Source organism: Mustela lutreola, chromosome 14 (genome assembly GCF_030435805.1).
Source record: "Mustela lutreola isolate mMusLut2 chromosome 14, mMusLut2.pri, whole genome shotgun sequence".
Lineage (NCBI taxonomy): Eukaryota > Metazoa > Chordata > Mammalia > Carnivora > Mustelidae > Mustela > Mustela lutreola.
The window spans coordinates 69,467,742-69,494,717 of NC_081303.1; the positions used below are offsets into that span (position 1 = coordinate 69,467,742).

At 43.6% G+C, this 26,976-nt stretch overlaps 1 protein-coding gene across 1 annotated transcript; it reads left to right on the top strand.

Moving 5' to 3' along the window:
• Window positions 1–2,656: 2,656 nt before the first annotated feature.
• Window positions 2,657–26,336, top strand: SH2D1B (SH2 domain containing 1B). The gene is made up of 4 exons (XM_059146127.1): window positions 2,657–2,926; window positions 18,580–18,643; window positions 20,614–20,779; window positions 22,324–26,336. Exons 1-4 carry the CDS (start codon window positions 2,763–2,765, stop codon window positions 22,359–22,361), a joined length of 432 nt encoding a protein of 143 aa, XP_059002110.1. The 5' UTR covers window positions 2,657–2,762; the 3' UTR covers window positions 22,362–26,336.
• Window positions 26,337–26,976: the final 640 nt, after the last annotated feature.

Here is a 26,976-nt window from a genome sequence, read left to right on the forward strand (position 1 = left end):
GGCCCTAGGCCGCACGAGATAAATTAGGATTTGAAGCATAGCTCTCTGATAGCAAGTTTCTTGAAGAATGTCACTTCATTACACCAACAGCAGAGCAGTGGAATTTCCAAAGAACAAATATCTGCTACAAGGAAGTTAGTGTAAGACAGATTCCCATGAGTAGGTAGATAGCTTAAGCAAATCAGCAAGACTGAATAATCTTCTGGTTAAGAAGGCATTAAGAGAAGTAAGGATGAATCGTGAGCACATAGTTCTTATTTTTATAAATACGTAGTTGAGATATGTAGCAAGCTCTAAAGATATTTGAATAATGCGGCTACATACAGAGAAATTCACATATGTTTAACCAATTGCCATTGCACAGTAGTGATTGTGGGAGTTAAGTAAACGTGATCCAGTTTAAAACATTGGCTCATTCTACCTGAAGTTAATTAATTAACAATATGTAGATGGTTTGATTGCTCAAAAAGGCCTTAGAGCACATGAAAAGGTGCTGAACATCACTCTGCATCAGGGAAATACAAATCAAAACCACAGCGAGACACCACCTCACACCAGTGAGAATGGCTAAACTTAACAAGTCGGGAAACTGCAGATGTTGGTGAGGATGCAGAGAAAGGGGAGCCCCCTTACACTGTTGGTGGGAACGCAAGCTGGTACAGTCACTCTGGAAAACAGTATGAAGGTTCCTCAAAAAGTTGAAAATAGAGCTACCCTATGACCCAGCTATTGCACAACGAGGGACCTACCCCAAAGATACAAAAGTAGTGATCCAAAGGGGCACACGCACCCCAGTGAATGACATGGATGGAACTAGAGGGCATTATGCTCAGCAAAATAAGTCACTCAGGGAAAGACAATTATCATATGATCTCACTGATATGCAGAATTTGAGAAACAAGACAGAAGATCATAGGAAAAGAGGACAAAAAAATGAAACAGGATGAAATCAGAGAGAGAGACAAACTGTAAGAGACACTTAATCTTAGGAAACAAACAGAGTTGCTGGAGGGGAGGGGCTGGGGAGATGGGTGGCTGGGTGATGACACTGGGGAAGGGGTGCGCTACGGGGAGCACTGTGAGTTGTGTAAGACTGATGAATCACAGACCTGTACCCCTAAAACAAATAATACATTATATGTTAATTTTTTTTAAAAAAAGGCCTTGGAGGAAACAGAGATGTTGGCCAAACAGTAAAAACTTACAGTTGTAAGGTGAGTAAGTTCTGGGGAATCTAGTGTACAGCATGGTGATTATAGTTACTAACACCGTATGACACACTAGAAAGTTGCTGAGAGAGTGGATCTTAAATGTTCTCATCACAAAAAAGAAATGGTAAACCGGTGACAAGACAGAGGTGTTAGCTAATGGTAGGGTGATAATCACCTTGCAATGTATAAATATACCAACTCAATGCATTGTACACCCTAAATTTGCACAATTGCGATCTGTCAATTATATCTCAATAAAGCTGGGAGGGAAGAGGCTTTAGAAATTACTGTTAGGGATGGGGCACCTGGGTGGCACACTTGGTTAAGCATCTGACTCTTGGTTCAGCTCAGGTCATGAGCTCAGCGTGGGGAGATGGAGCCCTCATTGGCTCTTCACTCAGCACGGAGTCGGCTTGTGATTCTCTCTCCCTCTCCCTCTGCCCCTCTTGCTCATGCTCCCTCTCTCTCAAATAAATAAATAAATAAATAAATCTTAAAAAGAAGAGAAATTACTCTTAGGGCTAACTCTGACCCTCAGATAACAGAAGCCCCCTTTCCCAAGAACATCAGCTGGGAGATATCTATCTTGGTAGAAAAGGTTCAGAAAGGAAGCAAGGAAGGATGGAGGGTAGGAAGGAAAGAAGAAAAGAAGGGAGGAAAAGGATTTCTCATCCATGCCAGCTTGTCTAAAAAGGGCTCAGTGTCTCTGGCTGGACAAACTCTCCTTGGTCTTTCTTCATGGGGACACATCACTGCTGCCCTCCAAAATGGGAACGTCAAAGGATCCGAGGATATTCAAACCAACGTTCCTGTACTCTTGTCTCCCACCAAGAGGTGCATCCCTGAACAAATTTTGCATACTCAGATATCCCTCCCACCGGCACCGGCTCCTTCCCCCAAAAGCACAAGGCCGGAAGATGTGAGCAGCAGCCTTTGCTCATCAATGGCTGGGAGCCTCAGCCAGGGACAGGCTGTCGCCCCCCATTATGCTCAGTTGCTTTCTCTTCCCATTTTGGGAAAAGAACATCTCCCGTCGCTCATGCCATTCAACCTGCGGAAGTCCTACTTTTCCAACTGCTCCGTTACTCATCCAGCCTCTGTGCACTTCTCTAGCACCTGCTCTAAGTTTAGCACAATCAGAGGCTGCTTCAGCAGGCCATGGGCATCCACCACAGCAAAAAGCAGTGGGGCGCTCTCTGAAAGGGACACCAGCAGCAGAGGAGCTAAAAAGTGGATTTATGGTGCTATACGGGGCTGCAGCCCAGGTAGCTCGGCATCGGCCCTTCATCCCCCGCCATCCACATCGCGGAGGATACTGCGGCTCAAACTGCTCTCACATACGTCTGTGAATCACACTAGGGTCATTTACAGGCTGACATGTGTGGTCACTTCATCACCCCACCCTTCTCACTTCCTGAATCTTGCAAAACTCTCTGAGTCCTGCAGAACCGCTTCATCTCGCTCCTACCAGCCAGCGGAAGAGCAGCTCCCCTGGGCTCCCTGAGGCCCCTTCCTCCAGTTCCCTCCTTGGAGCCGGCCCTGAACTTGGGGATGGATTACAGGGCTCCCAGCAGGCTCGCCGTGGATCTGCCCTATTACCACGGCCCTCTGTCCAAGAAAGACTGTGAGACCCTGCTGCTGCAGGACAGGGTGGACGGCAACTTCCTGATAAGGGACAGCGAGTCCGTGCCGGGAGTCCTGTGCCTCTGTGTCTCGTGAGTAGTCTCAACTTCCACACATTCCGAGCCTTACCCCGAGTGTGGTCCTGATAGCTGAACACAAAAGAAGCTGTCCTGCGCTCTGACCTTGCGGCCCCAATGAGCAGAATGAGATAAAGTGAGGCGGTGCTAGGCGAGCGTGCGAGGACCGGTCTGTCCCAGCTCGGCCACCTGCCCTGCAAAACCCCAGCAGGACCCTCTGCAGCAGGGCAGGGCAGGGGGGGCGGCAGGACAGCAACCAAGGGAAGGGCTTCAGGAAGCATGAAGATGAGGGGGAGAGAGAGAAGGCTCCTGCACAGGTCAGCTCAGTTGCTGTGGAAAAGGCTCGATGTCCTCTATGAAATTTTTATCTGAGAGATGAAGTGTTCGCGTATGTTCTGCCGGTTCTGCCTGTGACACTTACAGTATGATTTCATACTTGATGAAATACAGTGTGATTTCATACATATGATGTCAGCACAAAATTGTGTTAGGTTCATAAAGAGCTTCAACGTGCATCATTTCCTTTTATCCTTCTTAAAGTCTATCGGTGCCGGCATAAGCATTTTCTAGATGAAGAAGCAGACCTGGATTTCTCCAACGACTTGCTTGTGTTAAAATGCATCTGGCATTTCCAAAGAGTTCTGTATGAAGTTCAAGAACCCCTCTGCTAAAGGAGCTTGTTTAGTCCCATTTAGAAAATAGGGGTGTGGGGTGGGGAGGGGACCTGGGTGGCTCAGTTGGTTAAGTGACTCCCTTCAGCCCAGGTCATGATCCCAGGGTCCTGGGATCGAGCCCTGCATTGGGATCTCTGCTCAGCAGGGGCCTGCTTCCTCCTCTCTCTCTGCCTGCCTCTCTCTATACTTGTGATCTCTCTCTGTCTCTCTCTGTCAAATAGATAAATAAATAATCTTTTAAAAATAATTTTTCTATTTTTAATTTTTATTTTTATTTTAAAAAATTAAAAAATTTAAAAAGAAAGAAAACAATCTTGAACAGGTATCATTGGGAACCTACTATCTTTAAATGCTCTGTTTGGTGGGAACCTACTATCTTTAAATGCTCTGTTTGGAGAGATCACCGAAATTTTTCTTTCTGCCTGCTAAAGGAATTAAAACCGAAGTATGTCTGCGAATATGCTTTAGTGCTTCTGAGAGTGTGGACAAAAGGGACTGTTGTGACTAACAGAATAGGCAGAGAGATCCCTTTCCTTTGTTGTAGGATACCAGGGATGCAGGTAAAAGGAAGGTGGTCTGAAGGGGTTAGTAGTTGGAACTTTCACATTACCAGGGATGATGAAGGTGTTTTCATGTCTTTTTTAGCCATTGGTAATTCTTCTTTTGAGAGTTGCGCAATCACATTCTTTACCCATTTTTAGCTGGAGCTGTTTATCTTCTGTTCTCTTTTTGCTTCCCTCAGTTCCTACGCATGAAGGTAAATCATTTATTTTTTCTCCAATAAGGACATATGCACAAAAGAAAACTATAGACCAATTTCAATTTCAATTTATATCCATTTTCAAGAAGTTACTAACAAAACAGAAACCAGTAACACATCAGAGGAGAAAATACACCATGTTCAAGTTCAGTCCATTCCAAGAAGTCAAGGATGGTTCCACATTAGGTAAATTAATAGTTTAATTAGGTATTAATAGGTCAAAGTTGACAAACTGAAAAACTCACTCAAATTTGCTTAAAAGGTATTAGATAAAGTTCAACATCCATCTTTCAATTAAATACACACACATCTACATGCACACATGCACTTACACACTTTTAGTTATACAAAGCTAGGGGCACCTGGGTGGCTCAGTGGGTTAAGCCACTGCCTTCGGCTCAGATCATGATCTCAGAGTCCTGGGATCGAGCCCCGCATCGGGTTCTCTGCTCAGCAGTGAGCCTGCTTCCTCCTCTCTCTCTGCCTGCCTCTCTGCCTGCTTGTGATCTCTCTCTGTCAAATAAATAAATAAATAAAATCTTAAAAAAAAAAAAAAAGTTATGCAAAGCTAGATAGATACTTTCTTAACCAAAGGCCGGATAGAGCATAAGGGAATCGCTGCTAAAATCATAAATGAGACAATGATACTCATTACTACTAGGGAGCATTTTCCATAAGAGATGAGCAAGTGTAATTAGCCAGAGGAAATAAAGGTAAAAATAGTAAAGGAAAAGGCAAAATTATTCTTTCCAGTTGACATGATTTTATGTCTGTGAAATCTAAGATTTAATTGAAAAAAAAAAAAAAACACTTAAAAAGTAAATTTAAGGGGCGCCTGGGTGGCTCAGTGGGTTAAGCCGCTGCCTTCGGCTCAGGTCATGATCTCAGGGTCCTGGGATCGAGTCCCACATCGGGCTCTCTGCTCAGCGGGGGGCCTGCTTCCCTTCCTCTCTCTCTAACTGCCTCTCTGCCTACTTGTGATCTCTGTCTGTCAAATAAATAAATAAAATCTTTAAAAAAAAAAAGTAAATTTAAGAACATTCAGTTTCTCTGCTTATAAAATTCAAATTTAGATCAATATCTTTTTCATTTAAAAAAACAGTAGCCAGGGCGCCTGGGTGGCTCAGTGGGTTAAGCCTCTGCTTTTGGCCCAGGTCATGATCCCAGGGTCCTGGGATAGAGCCCCACATCGGGTTCTCTGCTGAGCAGGAGCCTGCCTCCCCCTCTCTCCCTCTGCCTGCCTCTCTGCCTGCTTGTGATCTCTGTCTGTCAAATAAATAAATAAAATCTTAAAAAAAAAACAAACAACAGTAACCAGTGAGAAAACATAATAAAACTTGTCATTGACATTAGCAAAAAATAATAATAATATTCAGGAATAAAGGGATATGAAATGTGTAAGGTTTGTAGGAAGAAAACTTCAGTACTTACTGGGGAATTCACTAGAAGATGTACAGGAAATTAGGGACTCAATTTGGAAGCATATCAGTTTGCCACAATTAATCTATAAATTCAGTATGATTCCAGTAAAAAAGATTAACAGAATTTTTAAAGTTTTCATCAAGAATCATAAAGTTTATTCAGGTGGGACAAGGAACACAAAATATTTTTTATTTTTAGATTATTTATTTATTTATTTGACAGACAGAGATCACGAGTAGGCAGAGAGGCAGGCAGAGAGAGAGAGAGGGGGAAGCAGGCTCCCCGCCAAGCAGAGAGCCTGACATGGGGCTTGATCCCAGGACCCTGGGATCACGACCTGAGCCGAAGGCAGAGGCTTTAACCCCCTGAGCTTCCCAGGTGCCCCAAAATATTTTTTTATTTTTAAAAGGAACTAAGGGTGCCTAGTTGACTCAATCAGTGGAACATGTGACTATTGATCTTGGGGGTTATAGGTTGGAGCCCCGCCTGACATGTGGAGATTATGTAAAAATAAAATCTTAGGGGCACCTGGGTGGCTCAGCTGGTGAAGCATCTGCCTTTGGCTCAACTCATGATCTCAGGGTCCTGGGATCAAGTCCTGTATCTGGATCCCTGCTCAGTGGGTAATCTGCTTCTCTTTCTTTCCCTGCTATTTCTCCTGCTTGTGCTGTCTTTGTCAAATAAATAAATAAAATCTTAAAAAAAAAAACTTTGAGAGAAAAGGAGTTTGGTGCTGACAAATTAGTGGAATAGAATACAGAGTCTGATAGAAATAAGGCCAATACATTGGAATTTAGCATATGATTTAAAAGCATGTTTCTCATCAATGATGTTGAACAACCATGAATGGTGTTGGGTGTTTGACTGGTCATTTCAAAAAGAAAAAAAAAAAAATACACCTGAATGCTTTTCTTCTTGAAGTAAATTAATTTGAAGTGGTTCTAATGCATAAGTTATTTTTTTTAAAAACGTGAAACCATGCGTACTAAGAAGAAATGATGAACTTTTAAAATATATGCCTGGGGTTGAGAAGGGACTTTCTAGGCAGGAGGTAAAGCCCAGAAGCCAAAAAAGAAAAATCTGATGAATCTGACCACTATTAAAAAAAAAAAAAAAAAAACCTGTGATAAAAACAACTTAAGAGACTATCAGCAAACTGACAAGACAAGTGAACCTCGTAAACAGATCAGTATTTCTTTTGTTTTGTTTTGTTTTTTTAATTTTTTATTTTTTATAAACATATATTTTTATCCCCAGGGGTACAGGTCTGTGAATCACCAGGTAGATCAGTGTTTTTTTAAAAGTCAAAACAAAACTAGGGAAAGGGAAAGAGAAGGAGGTTCTTGGAAAGAGAGAGTGAAAAAGAAAGAAAGAAAAATGCTAGATCTCCCTCGTAACTAGAAAAATAGAAACCGGAAGAATAATGAGATACTATTTTCAAATGTTCAATAAGCAGGAATTAAAACTATGGAAATACTCAGACAAAGTTAGGGTGCCAGGAAGCAGACACCATCGCACAGGCGCACACAGTCTCTTCAAATGGCAATGTGACCCAAATATAAAATTCATGGATGTAACCGTCAACCCCCAATTCACCTATTAGTGAATAAATAAACCTACCGTGGCTGGCTGAGTCAGTAGAGCATGCGACTCTTGATCCTGGAATTGTGAGTGTGAGCCCCTGTTGCGCATAGAGATTAGTTTTTCTTTTTTTAAAGATTTTATTTATTTATTTGACAGAGAGAGAGAGAGAGAGAGAGAGACTAAGCATAAGCAGGGGGAGCAGCAGAGGGAGAGGGAGAAGCAGACACCCCGCTGAGCAGGGAGTCCAACATGGGGCTTGATCCTAGGACTCTGGGATCAGAGTCCTGAGCTGAAGGCAGACACTTAACTGACTAGCCATCCAGGCACTCCAAGTCTAGAGATTACTTTAAAAGATTTTTTTAAAAACATTTATCTTATATGACCTTATAATAGCCCACTTTATCTTACTTATGACAGCATGAGAATGTGCAAATTGATTAAGAAGATTGGGTAAATCCATATATGGTATGAAAAAAACTCTAATGTCTATGGTAAGAAAAGGGCAAGATGTAAAACGTGATCCCATTTGTGTAAAAAAAAAAAAAGTATGCCTGGATCCTTGCATATTCTTTTTTTTTTTTTAAAGATTTTTATTTATTTATTTGACAGAGAGAGATCACAAGTAGGCAGAGAGGCAGGCAGAGAGAGAGAGAGAGAGGAGGAAGCAGGCTCCCTGCTGAGCAGAGAGCCCGATGTGGGACTTGATCCCAGGATCCTGAGATCATGACCTGAGCTGAAGGCAGCAGCTTAACCCACTGAGCCACCCAGGCGCCCCGATCCTTGCATATTCTTAACACAATTTCTAGGAGGTATGTAAGAGACTTGCAACAGTGGTTACAGCTAGGAAATTGAGAAAGAGTGACTTGGGGGAGAAGTGGCGCAGGTATTCATTTGATAACTTTACACTGTTTAAATGTTTTTTATGTGCATTTATGACTTTTGTAATGAAAAAAAAAAAGTGTACAAAAAAGTAGTGAATCCCTGCTAATCTCTTCAAACACTGTGCTAGGAGTCAGGGGAATTTCAATAGGGAACCTGCATTTTTTTTTCCCCAAGGAGATCCAAAGCATGTAAATCAATTTAAAAAGAGTAAAATATAAATTTAGGAAGAGACAGTTTTATACAAATTGGAGAGAAAATATGAGCAAGAGAGTCTTCTTAGGAGATGGTATTTGAGCTGGGACCTTAGGAGATGGTATTTGAGCTGGGACCTGGAAGTGTGGTAAGATTTGATCACATGGAAATGGGATAGAAGGCATGTCAGGGAGGGAAAGGAGCAGGAACAGAGGTCTAGAGGCAGGACATTTGAAAGCACACATGAATCATACAGGGTTCCCAAAAGGTAGCTTGGAAACCAGCTTTTGGAAAAGTAGGTTTGGACTAATATTATCGGGTCTGAGAAGAATGGGTCCATAGACAGCGGGGAGATGTAGCTGCTTCCCAAGCAGGCAAGTGACAAGACTAGAACCCTCCAAAGTCCCAACAGGAGATTTAAGGACGCAATCTGATGTATGTAGGATGCACCAAAGGGGACAGATGGCTGTGGTTGTGTCTCCCGGTGGGAGATGGTGAGGAATTAGCAATGGCGAGGCAAGCAGCCGGAATGGGAAAAGAAGTTGCAAGAGATATCATAAAGACAGGAGACCCTGATCTAGACCTCAGGGTGGGTAGTCTCTACTGGAATTCTCTTTAAAAATCAATATTTATTTTCAACTATTTTGTGGAGTATCAACCCAGCTTATGTGTTCTTCTAAAGCGCAAGTCACCAAGGAAGGTGAAAAATAGTTAAAAAATCAAATGAAGAGGGAGGAATACATATTTGGGGGCCATCTGCCCATAACCAGGCCTCGCCCTCTTGCCTGCCCATGTCCCTGAAAGGCAGACACGTTTCAGGTCCGCCAGGCTTAAGGCTCAGGTCAAATGGCTCCCATCAAAACGGACCTTAGCACGATCCTTGTGAAATGATCACACAGCTCGGTACAGACTTAGTTGTTCTACTAATTGAACAACGAATTGAACTAGATTCTAGTGGTTCAACAAATATTGAAAGTTTCTTATATACCAGGCACTGTGCTAGGCACTTGATTGGTGCCTTCAACATAGCTCAAAGCCTAGTGGGGAAAATAAAGAAATTAATGGGGAAAAAAAGATACCATAGAGCACATGCAGATGACTTCACTCGCGTCGGGGCGTACAGGGACTGAGAGCAGGGAGGACTCACTCGGTGAGCTGCGGAGAGCCTGGACAGAACTGGGACCTGGAGGATGAATAATAGTACCTGTAGGTATTCATTCAGTGAGCATTTACCAAGCACCTCTTATGCTGCAGACACGGTTCTAGGCACTGGTGAAATAGTGATAAATACTACAGGCATCGGGCTTGCCCTCATGCACATGCATTTCAGCAAGAGGAAACAAGATGATGAAAACCAAACAGGGTCATGATACAGGGAAGGACAGAGAGGCTCTTGCAAGGTGGGTATAGGAAAGGTCACACAGAGCAACCCATGCTCCGATGCACAACCTTATGTGAGCAAAGGCAAAGTGGTGTGCAACACCAGGCGTAGCCTACTTTCCCGAATCTGTGCATTCAGAGCCACCATGAAGGTGCGTTCCTCTGAGCCAAACACTGGTCAGCAGGTCGCATTCCTTATCTCATTGACTCTTTGCAAAGCCGTTTCTAGTAGGTGACATTATCCCTATTTTGTGGGGAAAGAAACAGGAGCTTCTTATTAAACAATTGTCCAAGCCTAACTTGGCAGTATGTCATTATGACCCCTCTTACCGATGTCCCCAGGGCCGCTGGAATATGTTCAAGGTTGTGACCCTGGAACTGTGTTATGACGCACCCAAGCCGAGGACTTGAGGGCTTGGCAGCAGACCCTGATCTGTGGGGTCCTACTACTCTGCTTCCAGAATCTGGGCGGCCCCGTCTTCTTTGCTGCGTTCAGATGGCAACATCCCAACGTCCGTGCCTTCCCAGACCTAAACAAAAACATTAGGGGGAAGTTTAGAAATAAAGCCATGCATAGAGTTGGCCCAGCAGCAGATAGTATTGAACAGAAAGCTCTGTGGTAAATGTGGACAGGAAATGTGACTTGATCGCAGAGCCTGATAGAAAACGCCAACGTGCCAAACCACTCTCTCTGCAGTGTGACTTGGTGAGTGTGAGAAGCTGAAACCGGGGCTGCCTCTAGAATCAGTAGAGTCAAAACGGAGTAGATGTGGGGAGATTCGAGGGCCAGAGCTGTGGGCCTGAGGGGCAGGGGGACTTTCTGTAGCCGGCAGCAGGCCGCAGGTGGGGGGGCCGCAGGTCCTCCCTCCCTCGGGAGGACACAGCAACAGGAAGGCGGAGTGGGAGATCCCTGCGGAGGGGGTTCTCTCAGATTCTGAGATCTTTGGAAAGACTCTAGGGCTCATGGAGAAAAAGATGTTTCAAACGTTTTTATTATTTTAGAAAAATCCATGGTAGGGAAAGGTCCAAGAAAGAGCCACCAAAAGAAAGCAGAAATGTTCTCGGTTTCACCACATGAAAATGACCATTTCTAATATTTTAGTATATGCGCCTCCAGACTGTTGTCTATGCCCCTGATTTATTACACGCGACAGTTTACAAAATTTTTTTGTCAGTGCATTGTTGGTATCGTCAAAGAAAACTAATACACATCATCTTTTTGTGATCGCTCACTATTTTATTGCTGGGATCTGTCATAACTGGTACATAACCATACATTTAGGTTATTTCACTTCGGTCCGATGGACCCAATGGAACTTGAGATAGTTAACATTTTTGTGCATACATCTTTGCAAGTTTGCCCAACTCTCTCCTTAGGATAAAATCCTAGAATTTTTAACATTTTAACACACCTTCACCAATTAGCGGCATAAAAGGTTGTGCCAAGGCACAGTCCAATCAAGACAAGCGAGAAGGCCGGAAGTCAAAAGTCTTAAAACACTTTTTATTGATGCGTGTTTCACACTTGCGTCAGGGCCCAGAGAAATACAGACTACCTAGTTGTCATCATAGGGCCGACAGTTGCATTTCCTTCAACTGACCTTTTAATGTCTGGTTTAAAATAAAACTACAGACTTGAATGTGAAGAAGTTTCCCTGCCTCACTGGTGACAACATGAGGTCGTCTGCTAGGTGTGGACTCGTCATGAATGGAGGACACCAAGACCCCTGAACAGAGCCTCGCATGGTGGCCTTTTGTAAGGCTAAGCCCCACTGGAAAGAGTAAAGCAATTCAAAGATAGGCAGAAGCTGCATTCTGGCCTTTTCTTTCTTTTTAAAATATCTTATTTATTTATTTATTTGAGATTGAGAGAGAGAAAGAGAGAGAGAGAGCACAAGCAAAGGGAGGGGCAGAGGAAGAGGGAGAAGCAGGCTCCCCGCTGAGTGGGGAGCCCAATCCAGGACTCGACTCCAGACCCTGGGATCATGACCTGAGCCAAAGGCAGCGGCTTAAGTGACAGAGCCACCCAGGCGCCCCTATTCTGATCTTCTCCCGCTGAAAATTTCCATCTCAACTAAATGGTTATGCCAAAGATTTTAAAATGGGCTTTATAAGCCCTGTGTATTTCTCACATTTAAATGACGTTGAAGATTTCCACGGGATAGCCAGGAAAGCAGGTATCTCAATACACCAAGTATTACAAACCTTAGAAATAATTGAGTGCCCGTCTGGACCTCTTCCCGGTTGTCCTGCCCAGAGCCGCCCTCACCGTGGGTCACTTTCCCGCTGGAGGTCAAGACACGGCATATTTACTAAGGCCTCAACAGCAAATAGAGGAAATATTTGTTTTCTCTCTAACGTCAAGATGAACCGTGAAAACAGTGAGAATCATGTATGTAAAATGGACTTAAATTTGGTTTCTATATTAGAGCAATTGGGATTGTTTTCATATACCTTTTTATGCCATGGTCTTTATAGCTTTATTGAGGAATCATCGATATAAAATAAAAGTGTACAATTTGATGAATTTTAACATTTGCCTGCACTCATGAACTCACCACCACAGCCGGATTATGAACATGTCCGTCACCTCCCAAAACACCCTCAAGCCCCTTTGTGAACTTCCCTCCCACACCACCCGCCAAGGCCCCAACACAGCATCATCTACTTTCTGGCACTATAGATTCCTACGTATTTTCCAGAATTCGTAACGTACACCAAATCATAAAGTAGTAGCCCTTTTAGTCCGAACCCAGAGTAATTACTTTGAGATTCATCCGTATAGTTACACGCGCCCGAGTTCACGCCTCTCGTTGGTATCCATTCCAGGGAGACATCACAAGCTGTTTACTCAACCAGAACGAACACAACTGAAGTTGGTATGAATTATCAGCACCCGATCTTGTGGGCATACGGTTCCATTTCACTCTGATGTGGAAGTTAGGTAACAAAACAAACGAACAAAGGGAAGGAAGAGACAAACCAAGAAACAGGCTCTTCACTCGAGAGAACGCCCTGCTGGTCACCAGAGGGGAGATGGGGGGTTGGGGGGGGGACAGTCCCCAGGTGGTGCGGATGAAGGGGGGCTCTTGTGATGACCACCCGGTGACACACGGGTGACACACGGTGACAACACAGAAGTGTTGACTCACTGTACGGTACGCCTGGAACTAAGAGAACACTGTGTCCGCTACAGCTAGAATTACAGTGAGGCCTTTTCAACTATTTGTTTTGTTTTTGTGTTTATGTTTGGATAAAGACCCTTTCAGAGCGGCCTGTGACGTAACCACTGACATTACGAATGGCTCAAGTGGCAAACTCTGCTCTCAGCAAAAAGACACCAACTTCTATAAAGATCCAGAAGTTTCAAAACAGATTTTTTTCCCCAAGTTGCAGGACAAGGGCTGAGGTTGCTTGAAGGTGAACAGACCAGAGGACAGTATTCCGTGAGCTTAAACTCGGCACCCTTAGCCTTCCCCAAACCTTATCAACAAACAATGCTTCTCCAGCGGGTGGAAACGTTTGCGTGGAAAGCCCTCAGAACTGCGAGAGGCCCAGGCTGCTTCACTCTCCCTCCCTGCCTCCGCCCCCTTCCCTCATCCCTGCCTCTCTCCTTCCCTTCTTTCACATCAAAATTATACTAAAAAGACCCATTTTACTTTGAATTTTTCATTGTCAGTGAACATGTAATAAGGTTTGGAGCCTGTGGAGTGGTTGGTTTTTGTATGTCCGTTAATTAATTTTATTTATTAATTTGAGGGAAAGAGAGGTGGGGAAGGAGCAGTGGGAGACGGAGAGAGGACGGAATCTTAAGCCGCTTCTGCGCTGAGCTCGGAGCCTGCCATGGGGCTCCAATCCCAGACTCTGAGATCACTACCTGAGCTGAAAGCCAGAGCCAGATGCTGAGCTGACTGAGCCCCCCAGGTACCCCAATGAATCTAATCTAATGATAGCTTATATTAGAAAATATCTATTTACCTGATGTATTTTCATTAATGCATACTTTTACTTAATACTTTATATTTATAATTTTCTAGATTGTAAAGCTGTTTTAAGCTATTAAATCTTTAGTTTCTGTGATCTCTGCTTTTTTAATAAAGAATATAATTTTGGCACTGCCACTTTTGTGCCAATATTGCCAGTCTCAAAAACTGCACATTTGGGCTTACAGATTGTATGCATTTCAGCTTTCATAAACTTTGCCAAATTGTTCCCCAAGACATTAGTATCTAATTACATCCCCCTTCGTTGTACATAGAACCTTCGATAGCTTCACATCACGGCCAATATCTTCCATGAGTAAACTCTCATGTCTTTGCCAATCTGGTATGAAATGATATCTAATTGTGGTTTAATTTGTATTTCCCTGATTGATAGAGAAGGAAGACCTCTCTTCATGTGTTTATTGGACATTTCATCACCCTTTTTTAAAAGGTACATTAATGTTCTTCTCATACAGTAGCATTGGGGTGATTTCTCCCCATCTGTGGATTTTCTCACTCTGTTAATAATACATTTTGATAATTGGAAGCTTTAATTTTAACAGACTGAGTTTATTAATCTTTTCTTAGGGCTCGTACTTTTGGTGATGTAAGAGCTCCTTCCTTATTTCAAGGTCATGAAGTTGTTCGCTTACACTTCCTTCTCCTGAGCTCACTGTTTTGTTTTCAACCAGAATGTGAAATAGGGATCCAATTTTATTTATTTCCACATTAAGACATTACCATCCCCATTTAACAAATAAATAGTCCATCCCTCCTCACTGATCTGCTGTGTCAGCTGTGTCATATACCAAGTTTTCAGTCAGGTATGGGTCTGTTTCTGGGCTCTCTGTGTTATCCCATTAATATCTTTTCTGCCCTGCAACTCTTCTCACTGTCTTAATTATAGCTTTATAAGATTTGAGACCCGTTGATACAGAAACACCACCTGCCATCTGCCACACACACAGACACACAGACAGACAGACACACACACACATACCATTCTTATTTTTCTTATTTGAAATTGACCAGATTTGGGGTGTCTGGCTGGCTCAGTTGGAAGACTATACAACTCTTGATCTCAGGGTTATGAGTTTGAGTCCTATGTTGGGCGTAGAGATCACTTACAAGTAATCTCTTAAAGAAAACTTGAAAAAAAAATCAAGCATATTTTTGTGCAAGGGAGGGACTTGACTCACGTTTTTGGGGGCACACAACTTAAAGGCATTTATTAAACATTAGATGAAATAAGAATCAATGACAAAATACTTTATGCTAAAATCAAAGGCATATCGATTGCAAGTAGATTACAAATATTTATGCTATTTATCTGTATGGGGACGTCTTTTGAACAAGTGGGAAAAGTTAATAAAGCTCTATAAGTCAAAAAACAACTGATTCGCATGTTTGAATAAGGGCCACCCTGGCTGTTGGATAAAGAAAAATAATTAATGACACCAGAGAGAGAGAGGAAGAAATTGCCAGAACTAAGTCCTTGAGCAGATGACGATGGGCAGCCTTCAGTGGAAGAGGGATTAGCTCCAGAGAGTGGCATGCAATGCTTGTGCGTGGTTGTGAGGGCTGAGGATCTGAGCGCCCAGGACAAAAGCTGTGGCGGCTCAGAGTCTGGGCATGCTCTTCTGATTGCTTGAATTTCTGGGAAGTCATCGGTGAAGTGAGGTATTCGGGTTTCTGAAGAAAGGGGGCCGTGTACACTCACGGCTGAGGGAGCGGAGATGTCAGTGATTGCCTGGAGGCCTCCGGGGCGATTCGAACTGAAAGTGAGACCGGTCAGCAGGCCAACGGAACAAGGACAGGCGAGCGAGAACAGTGGAAGGTGGTCAGGCCGGAGGACCAGCGGCTCTGGGGTCGAGGGACTGATGGGGTCAGTGAAGGGAGGAAAGGCCCTGGCAGTGGGGGCCAGAGAGCGGGATGCGCGACATTCACAGGAGGAAAAGGTTGCAGGTACGGGCAACCACAAGCTCAAAGTTATAAGCAGGGCTGCGTTCAGGACGTACAACCCATGCCGTTGCCCAGAGCCAGCATTCACAGGGCTTCAATACTCTGCTATCACCATCTCGAAATTTCTAAACATTATGGGGGTGTGGGGGTTATTTTATTTTTTAAGTACATCCTTTTTTTTTTTTTTTTTTTTTTTTTTTAGATTTTATCTATTTGAGAAAGTGAGCAAGCATGGGGGGAGGGGCAGAGGGAGAAGCAGAGCTGAGCTGATTTCTTGCTGAGCCGGGAGCCCACCATGGGGCTTGATCCCAGGACCCTGGTTTTATGACCCAAGCCAAAGGCAGATGCTTAACCGACTGGGCCACCCAGGTGCTCCCTAACCATTTGTTAGCAAGGGGCCTTCTCTTTTCATTTTGCCCTGGGCCCCACCGTCCTGGTTGTGAACACAGAGTGAGGGGTTGACGTAGGTACAGGATGAGCCCACTGGAGGAGAAAGTTCGAGGACCTGAGGACCTGCAGAGCTGAAGGGTGGTGTACGTATGGACTGCAGTTGCCAGAGATGGAGGCAGGAGTAGCTCTGAAGACAGTGACTGTGAGCTAAGAGCTGGAGCCCAGAGAAACGAGTGGCAACAAGCCAGGGCAGGAGATGCCGCAGCAGAGAGGGGTGGTAGGCAACATCACCTAACGCCGTGGAAAGTACTGGGTTTGGAGGCAGGAGGACAACAGCCCAGAAAAGCCCCAACAACAAGAAAACTGGCCTCCCCTCCAGGCCCTGCAGGGAGGGGGCTTCGGGAGAAAGAAGCAGCCTTGTAGATGGGACAGGGGAGGCTGTATCTTGGCGCAGAGCCAGTTGCTCTTAGAGCAAGAAGGTGACAGGGATGTCTAGAGAAGATGACCTGCAAGACTGGCCGTCCTCTGATGATGACAGCAGGGGCTGAGCGGGTGAGCAGGGCCCGGAGGTTCGAGGCACAGTGGAGGCAAGACTGCGAGCATTGGTCAGGGAGGGCCCCCTGCTACCCCTGGTGATGGGGTGAAGACCTAGGGTAAGCTGGGTCTTTTTATAAATGTTTAGTACAAATGCATGCTGAAAAACACCGTTTCTTTTACAAATTTTATATAATAACTGTAACAAGGGACATTAAAAAAGAAATGTCTATGTTTACCCAATGCCACTATAGCCCTATGAAGTAGATACTCATCTCACTGCTATATAATCTCTGATCGAGTTTTTTTTCCCCTAAACATTCCAAAATAAAGACATGTAGGTATCACAAGTTCAATAAATCCATTTCTTTGTCAAGCACTGTTGCAACGTGGCTTGTTTTTTTTGTTTGTTTTTTGTTTTTTTTTTAAATTTCATTTTAAATGCTTTGCAAAGAAAAAGATCATATTTGGGGCACCTGGGCAGCTCAGTCAGTTAAGTATCTGCCTTCAACTTGGGTCATGATCCCCGGGTCCTGGGATCGAGCCCCACTTTAGGCTCCCTGCTCAGGGGCAAGCCTGCTTCTCCCTCTGCCTGCTGCACTCCCTGCTTGTGCTTTCTCTCTCTCTCTCTCTCAAATAAATAAATAAATAAAATGATATTTGAGCAATGTCTGTCTTTAGAACTTGAAGTAAATGGCTTTTGGACTGGTTAATAATAGAAGCTCCTTTGGTTTTAGTCTTCCATACTCCTCTGGTGCAGATTTTCTTAGTTGATAAGACAAGGACGTAACTAAAAATGAAGTCATTTAAGAATTAAACACATGATAGTTGGGTTTCAAAAAACTATGTGATCAGCCAAATGCAATGTGTGGACCTCGCTTGGATCTCTATTGGAATGATATCACTGTGGAAAGAAGTTTCTGAGACCTCTTCCATGTGGATAAGGACTCATGTGAAATGTTTTGTTGTTTGCAATGTGACTTGGGGACACCCACTGGCTTATTCTGGCCTCGGGAACCCCCACAAAAAGGATGGGGGTTTGAAGTCAATTGTCAAAGCCTCCAGGCAACAAGTGATCAAATCTTCTGTACCTTAAAGCTCTAAGTTGTTTCTAAATTTCCAATTCAGACAAATGATTCTTTGGTATACATGCAAGCCCTGGGGAGGGGGGTGCGTGGGGAGTCATGGGCAGATCATTAGGTAATCTGAGCCTCATGTTAATATCTTTTTTTTTTTACACTTCAATATTTCTGGGGAATCAGAACATGTTAAACAGTTGACAGAGACATTGAATGCATGCATGTTCCTCCTGGGAAGCTATTGTTAAATTGATCCCTTACAACTAATGGCGTCTTGGAATTGGAGAAATATGGTAATGTATGTATGCTGTGTTGTGCTTTGGAACTTGCTAGATTGGGTCTATTATCTAGATTCTGGTTAGATTACTTAACCAGGGGTGCCAATGAAGAACAAGAACACAATATATCATTTCCTTGGGCAAAATTCGCAACATTCTCTGTTTTAATTTACACTAACCGTCTCCATCAAGTTCAAGGTCATGTCATTTAGTAAGCAATACAGGAATGGTTCAATGGTGTTTTTATGTTGTATCAACTTAGAGCTGAGTGAAAAAAACTAGAGAGAATACCAAGACCATGGAAATAGTAAATTCTCTCTCATAACCCTCTTTGCTACAAGCCCAGACTTCCATCATCAGAATAAAGGTCCCCGTTTCCAAGTCTTTTTCTCTTTCAAATTCCCACAGATGAGAATGCCTGAAAATGATCAGTTGCTTCGGGGGACCCAAGAGTGCCAAAAGCATTGCACGGAAAATAGAGTTGTAGGTAGAGGTGATCTGGTTTTGCATATGAGAACATGACAATTCACACAGTCATCTTTCCACAGGTTTAAAAATTTTGTCTACACATATCGAATCTTCAAAGACGGACGTGGGTTTTACAATATACAGGTAAGAACATACGAGAACTCTTCTAACAGCAGTTATGAAAGATTGGGGGAGAACCTGAGATCATCTTTAGAACCTGAGACGTGGCCATGGAGCGGCATTGTAAAAAGGGAAGCAACATAGAGTTTAGAGTCAGATCTGTAGTAAACTTTGTCTTTCTCTGAGGGAAATGGGCAGAATTTTTGACTATTCAAGACTATTATGCAGATGTGTAGACCCTGGATTTCCCAGAGGTCAAATGCACCAACCTGGACTAAAGGAGAGGCCACTCCAGTGAGCGGATGACAGAGGGACCAGGGCAGGCTGGAACGGGAAGGTGAGGAGGAGTCTGAGCGCGGAAAAGACGAGCGAGCTCCACGGGCTATGAAAACGCAAAGGGAAACATCAGTCCATGGGCAGCCTTAGGGGTTTCTTTAATTTTTCTGGTTTATTGAGAATTAAGCAGAAAACACTTTCTGTTTTGAAATGATATCTCTGGCTTAGGAAGTAGAATATAATAAGATTAGCTGAGTCTTTACTAATGGTGGATCCTGAAATAATATTTTTGAAACACTTGGAGATGAGGTTAACCAGACTTTTCACGCCGGATTTCTCTGAATCTTCAATATACTAACGTTTGTTGTCAAATCGAAAAGAAATTAGAATATACCATGATCCCCAAACACAAGCACGCACACACACACACATATAAGTATATCTACATGTTGGTGTGTGTGTAATTTTTCTTTTCTTACGAAAGACATTATTGAGGCAACTGACAAAATTTGAATAAGGTCTGTAGATTAGCATGTAGAACTACATCAAGATTAATTTCCTCATTTTAATCACTCTAGTGTGGATATGGAATGTTCTTGCTTTTTGGGAAATACTGACATCTTCAGGGTTAAAGACTTATCATGTCTACACTTAATCTCAAAATATTTTTTAAAAAGAATATGTCTATGCACCCCTATATTTGTACATGTATGCACGTGTACATTTAAAAGAAGAAAATGAAAAGCAAATATGTACAATATAAATGTTAACATTTGGAGTGTAAGGGGCGCCTGGGTGACTCAGTCGGTTAAGTGTCTGCCTTCGGCTCAGGTCATGATCTCAGAGTCCTGGGATCGAGCCTGCCTCTTCTCCTGCTTGTGCTCTCTCTGTCAAAAAAAAAAAAAAAAAAAATCAATAAAATAAAAAGAATTTTTTAAAAATTGGGGGTGTGGGTGAAGGATATGTATAAAAATTTTTTAAGTATTTTTTCAACTTCAAGTCTGAAACTATTTCAACATAAAATGTTTTCTAAAAAGCAACGTATAAACTCTTTCTTTTGTCGTGCATGCTTTGGGAAATTGTGATAATTCCTTAATACACCGTTTTGTCTCTTGTTGGACAAAATGGAGAGGCATAGGAATCGGCTATCACTCAGACACGGGGCATTGCTCGGAGGGGTAGCAGTGCACTTAGAACCTGTTCTGAGGGTTGAAGTGATGACCTTATATGGAACCTCCCTGCAGCCAACTTCAGTGTCACCAGCGTGTCTGATGGAGGTTAACCACACCACCTGTCCGAGAACCTTCTGGCTTCCACCCCTCTCTACAGACTGACATGGAGCTGTATGAGAACCCCCGTGATCATTGAGAAAACCAGGCACGCAACTGATATCCACTCCCAGAGGGCAGCCGTCCACAGGACAGCTCTAAGAACTGTCCCAGACACACTTACCAAGGGTGGGGGCTCGCTCAGTACTGCAGACCCGGGTGGGTTCCCTTGATGAATCCAGTAGCTTGAGTCGGGGCCGGGCTCCAAAACAAAGGTTTCTGTGTATTTCTATTGGTGTGAACTCTTAAGCAGGAACCGCCCGCTGCTGGTTTTCAGTCTGCAAGCCCAGAGGCAGCCCTGCTCTGAGGGCTCAGACCGCTGCTGGGAGAAGTGTCACGTTGCACACACAGTGGACGGTGACAAGCGATCTCCTCCTTGTATCTTGGCAGACTGTGGAAGGTGCTCCCCAGATGCTCTTTTCAAACCTAAAGGAATTGATTTCCACCTTTGAGAAACCAAATCAAGGGCTGGTGGTTCAACTTAGACATCCGATAAAGCAAGCCAGCTCCCGCCCGCGATGGAGAAGGTCACAGATACAGTTGGATAGTATTTACGGTAAAAACTCTGACATGGGGGTTGAATAGTATTTACGGTGAAAACTCTGGCATGGGGTCAGTTCCATTTCTTCCACTGGCCGACTTTGTAGAATTTATGCAGATACACACCATGTTCTCTTGTTTTATCTCTAAAAGCTTCACCCACCACGTTCTGCTTGGCTAGTCAGGAGAGCTGGTCAGAGAGCTGGTCAGAGAGTGGTCAGAGAGTGGTCCCCAGGGCATTCTGGGAGAGCTGACCTCAAGCTCATCCTGTGACCCTGAGCGACCCACAGGCTTGGGAACAGATGGACAAGCAGGCAAATTTTTCCAACGAGAACATTGCTTCGCTGCCCTCCCCAAGGCTCATATGGTTACGTTTTGTTCAGTATTTGCTGAGCATTCATTTATTTAGTATTAGGGGACCAAATTATTTCAGATATATCCCTAACAGAATTAAGCCATGGAGGAAAATGAGAGATGGCCAGTAAATCAGAGGGCAGAGAATCCACGCGGAGGCCCCTCAAACTGTATCACTAGCAGCCACAATTGCTTACCTGCCCCCCCTTACCTGCCCTCAGAAAACCACCTCTAGTATCTGTAGTTACAACGTGGTTTAAATCAAACACGGGTTTCCTAAGACATTTACGGTTTACTTGGGTTTTCCCATGGTGGCGTGAATGGTCTGATTCCAAAGCAAAGGGATTTCAGTTGTCCCTGGGGGTGGGGGGACACACTAGCTAGGGAGAAGGGCGAAGGGCAGAGTTCCAGGACGCCTGCAATCACCCCACACTCTACCCCGGCTGCTTAAGTCACTCCGCGGACCGTCAGCAAGCTTCTCACCTCCCAGCAAAACTGAGCGTGGGTTTTTAGTGATGGAAATAACAACCCCTCTTTTGCCGCTCAGCCCCCTGCCGCCCCCAAGGACTGCACCCACACGTACACACAAGGTCACTTCCTATAGATTTAGCTACAGGTGCAATCCCATGGCCATGATCCACCAAAACTTCCAGGAACAAAAGCACAGAGGGGGCAGCAACATCATGCGCCTCAGCCCTTAGGAACACCCGGATGAGCTGCCGAGGCTGGTGGGGGCAGTGCTCGTACCTGTCCAGCAATGATAAATGAGCCACGAATGCCAAGAGGAGAGTACTTTCAAGTTCTTTCCTAAGAACTGGGCGGGAGACTTAGCACCCTGGCTGCCCATGCTTGATTAGCCCTGGTAGGTAAAGGGGAGACATCCTCTCCTCAGCTCACTGGCTTCTTCCCCTTCCCTTGGCGTCCTTAGAATAAGCTTCAGCTGTTCTCTCTCAGAGGGAGACACAGGTTTCCTGCAGGTGAGTGGAGGCATCTGGAGCGGGAAATCTGGATGCCTAAACTTACCGAGAGACCCCCTATTTTGCCGGGAAAACTCCCTGCAATACATCTGCCCCTGAAGATGTCACTTTGATGTGGCATCGAGTCTTCCTGTGCCGGGGGAAGAGGGCTTCTTTCCCTTGAGTAAGGTTGGTCCGTGTGACTCCTAGGTGGTGAACCTCATGGCTGGTCTTCTGCTTTTCCCCCCAGAGAACAGTAACAGCGACTATGTGGAGGTCTTGCCTTGAAGACAAGGAGACTGAGCAAAGCAATTACAGAAGAGATGGGGTGACAGCTCTCATCGGCAACCCTACTTCTCCTGCAGGTGTAGATCTGGAAGACTGAGCTCTAGGGGACAATTCAGACTCTCCTGGTCTGGGTGACTGAGGACAGTCTGTCTACCAGCCTCAGAGAAATCGGTCCCCACGTCCCGGCCTCGTATGCACACACCATGAGCAGCTTTGAAACTCCTTCCCTCCCCTCACGCTTCTTGCTTAGAATAGGACAGCCTGAACCTATTCTCCTTAACTTATTAGAGATGACATGACATCATGGTTGACACCCTCCTGCAGACCAGGCACAGCTTCATACTAGAGAGTACACTTGGCCATGCGTTAGGAGCCTGAGTCCCAGTCCTATGGCTATGTGACTTTGGAGAAAACTCTAGCCCTGTCTGGGGTCTCCACTTCTTCATGTGGAAAACAAATTCATGTTCCTACCTCTCTGCAGAGCCTGGATGTGTTGGGTGGAGTGGAGGAGTCCTCGGGTCATGGAGGTGGACACGGGAAGGGTTAAGAGCTCTGAATCCCAGCCTCCCGAACAGCCAACATGGTCTCTGCTTCTGCCTGTCCTGTCGGTCATGGAGGGGCACTGACCTCCCAACTGCCCTTCTCCCCTGCCATTCTAGCTCTTCTCCTTCTCCTAATCTTGATTTTCCTGCCAGACATGTGCACAGAGACACTTTCTCCCTGGTTTTGTCCAGTTTCATTTGTGCACCAACCACTGGAGCAGCATGGATATAATTCAGTACCGCAGTGATATCTGTGGGGATTTAAAAGATATTCTCCTTTGTGTGGTTCCTGTTCCCAACTAGTTTTAAGTGCCAACAAAACCCAGTGGGGCCTCCCTGTATTCCCCAGCATGGAAACTTGTGCTGTGTAGAGCTGTGCCCATTTACAGGATTTTGACTGAAAACACAGTCCCAAAGGACTTGTTGAATTTGTTCTAAGTCCTTTGCATTTTTCTTCTAGTTAAAAATTTTAATGAAGAGCTGATTAATGTGGAATGTTCCAGATTCTCTGCCCATTCTTTGACCCATCTTCAAACTATAGTGATTCATTTTATCCTACTGGACTTATCTCCCAAAGTTATTAAAGAGAGGAACTCTAGATTTCCAGACAACATGAACAGACATTGTGGTTGGCGTCCCAAAGTGGGAGCCATCTTGATTTCTTGGGCCACAGAAATCCATAGCTGCTACCAAGCAGGAAGAAGTGAAATGCAGCCACCATATTCAGAGAGCCCAAGGGAGGCAAATCCTTCTAGTTGTTTCAGTAAGGGAGACTGGAAGCAAGCTTGCTCCCCAGGGTTGGGTCCCCGGTCTTTGATTCTATATCCGTGGTACAAAGAAGCATGTTCCAGTCTCCAGAGTCCACAGGAACCTTTGGGACAGGAAATATATTCAGTGCCAATGAAAATATATTTATTTCTTGGACAGATGACTGAATAAATCAATATATAAAATGTAGGCTCTCATTCTGGATAACAGAGATCTATATGAGCTTTAAATATTTCAAAACCCAGTAGAACAAGACTCTTAGTTCAAGACCTTTCAGTCATAACCCTGTCAAAATTGGCTTCCTTTTTCTGAGCTCCCATGATAGTGCCTTATGAGATGCCTGGTCCCCAGCGGGACTTCAGCACACTTCTCAGACGAACAAGGCACATTCAATAGCTGATGTTGATGTCATGCGGTAAATCACTGAGACTTTTTAGGAGACCCTGAACAGGTTGCAGGAAGAACAGCTGAAAAATCTGGGCATGTGGGACTGGAAGAGGGAAGATGTGACAAACCACAACAGCAGGTGCGTTGAGCATCTGGGGCGCTCTTCTGTGACAGAATGTACGGTACCAGGCGGCAGAACTCACACTAGTGGATGGGTGTTTAGGGGAGGGTGACGTTGGCCATGCATCAGAAGGAACTCTGAGCCCACGAGAGCCTCCTTCCCATGAATAGCCTACCCTGTGTTGTAGTCTAGTGGAGGGTGATCTTTTCCAAGAATACGGGAGAGATGCAGAAATCAGACTGCCTGCCTGCTAAGGTACCTTCCAATTTAGGGACCACTGGATCCTACCGCCATCTTTCCACAACTGCGGTGGGAATGTCTCCCCTTTCTTTCTTCTAGACTCAAGTATGGAGAATTGAGTTAGTCACTTTCCTTAATTTTTAACTCATTATCACCATCAATCCATACAAGACCTTTCTTCTGTTTTGTTTCATCTTTATTCACTTTGTCCCTAATTCTCATTCCAACGCTCACACCCTCCCCCATAGGAAGCAGCTCAATAGTGTTTGATATATGCCCTTGACATGTATGTATACCCTCATAGAATGTACAGCATTGGTTGTAAATATGTATCTTCTATATTTACATGCACAATATTCTCTTGTTCCCATTGTGTTACTAGTTTTTTCACTCAATACCATGTTTGGCCCTCATCTGTACTGTTGAGTGTAATCGAGTATCTTAAAGGATGCATGGTATAGTCCATAGTGTCCTTCCACCACAGCTCGGGTGTCCTTTCCTGATGAGATAAACACTGGGGTTGGTTCCAGAAACAATACTATGAGGAGCAAATGTGAATGAGTCTCCCTACAGAAATATAAGAGAATTTCTCTGAGCCATATGGTCACACAGTGTGTTCATGTTTAATTATGCCATCACCAAACCCATCAAGTGCTTTTTGACTCTTGTTTAAGAAACCCTTCCCCACTCCAAGATCCTGAAGAAAAAAAAAAAAAAAAAGTTTACATTTTCTTTTACTGGCTTTTATACATTTACCCTCTGCAGTTAAGGTTTTAGTGCTGGCAAGGGCTTCTGCATTTTTTTCACGGACACATTCCCAGGAATGAGAAAAGCCCTTCACACATGGTGGTGTTCCATAAGTGCTTCTTGAATGAGGGTTGAATCCAGGGTCAACCTTTGTGTATGGTAAGAGGTATTTCCAACTTTGTATTTTTCCATACATATTAAAGTCGTTTTCCCACTTCACCCCTGCTTCATAAATAATTTCTCCCTCTGGTTTATGGTTCCTCCTTTGTATCACAAGGGTTTGAATCCTTTGACTTTACAGCATCTTCTTGTCTTGGAGGACAGGTGCCCTCTCTCATTTTTCAAACCGAGTTATTTGTGGACCTTGGTTCCTCCATACACATTTTAGTATAAATACATTACATTTGCTCAAAACATCTTGATGGGATTCTGAGTGAATCTGCAATCGGGAAAACAACATTCTGGTGACGTTTTCCCACACATAAACATGCTACATCAATTTATTCAGGAGATCTTTCTTGTTCTTTAACATGGAATCACAAATTTTTACCATAGAAGTCTTGTATATTCTGTTAGATGATTTCTTATTTAGTTGTTATAAATTCTGTCTTCTGTTTTATTACATTTCTAGCAGGCTCTGACGGTGGCAAAAGGCTTCCTCTCTCATTAGACCCACGGTTTACCTGTTGATCCTATTGTAAATGGAATTGTAAATTCTATGTAAATGATTTTGTCAGCTGTAAATCATACCACTTTGTTCTTTCTCAACACTTACCCATCTATTTCCCATTGATTTCTAGGACCCCCACTGTATATTAAACAGTAGTCATAAAAGTGGGTCCCAGTACTGAATGGAATGTATGGAAACTTTCTCCATTTCAGCACCATGTCTGCTGTCGCCTTTAAGATGACTTAGTTTTTATCAGAAATGTTTTGGCGCACCTGGTTGGCTCAGTCAGAAGACCACGTGACTTGTGATCTTGGGGCCATGAGTTTGAGCTCCACATTGGGTATAGAGATTATGTACATAAACTTAAGAAGAAACTTAAAATGCCTTGAAATTGATTTTAAGTGATTTGTTTCTGCAACTACTGAAATAGTCACATTCCTTTTATATTCCTTCCGTCCTAGAAGGGAATCGCATTAATAAACTTGCTGTTATTTTACCACCTTTCCTTGTTTCACTTGCTCATGCTGCATTATTTTCAATAAACTGATGGATTTAATAAGTTAATACTTTATTTGAGACTTTCACATTAAAGCTCATAAACCAAGCAGAACTATAATTTACTGAAGCATGGCTATCCTAGTCATATAAAGAAAATGAAGCCGGCTTTCTCCTTTTTCTCGTTTCTGCTACAACTTTGTGAGGTAAGAATGATCTCATGCTTGAAAATTTATCAGTACTTTTTACAAAAGTGAGTTTGCAGCTCTGGTGAAGAGAGGAGGGCACCTCTTACTACCATTTAAATATTTTCAAGCTTAGTGCTTCATTCAATTATTTTTGCCAATGTTGGCATTCTCTGCTCTCCCTGGAATTTACCCATTTTATCTACACTTTTGCAGTTATTGGCCTGTAGCTCATAATATTATTTTTAAAACTCTATTTTGACTGTAGTCACACCTCCTTCTTTTCTCTTCTGTCTTCCTTTTTTATTAATTTTATCCAGTCTTGTCAGAGCCAGCTTTGAACTTTGTTAATCTTGTTTTTAGACCGCTATTCTTGATTTCAGTGATTTTTAATATCTTTTTTTTTTAGTTTATCTGGCTTATTTTCACATTTTTAATTATATATTTTAATATAATATTA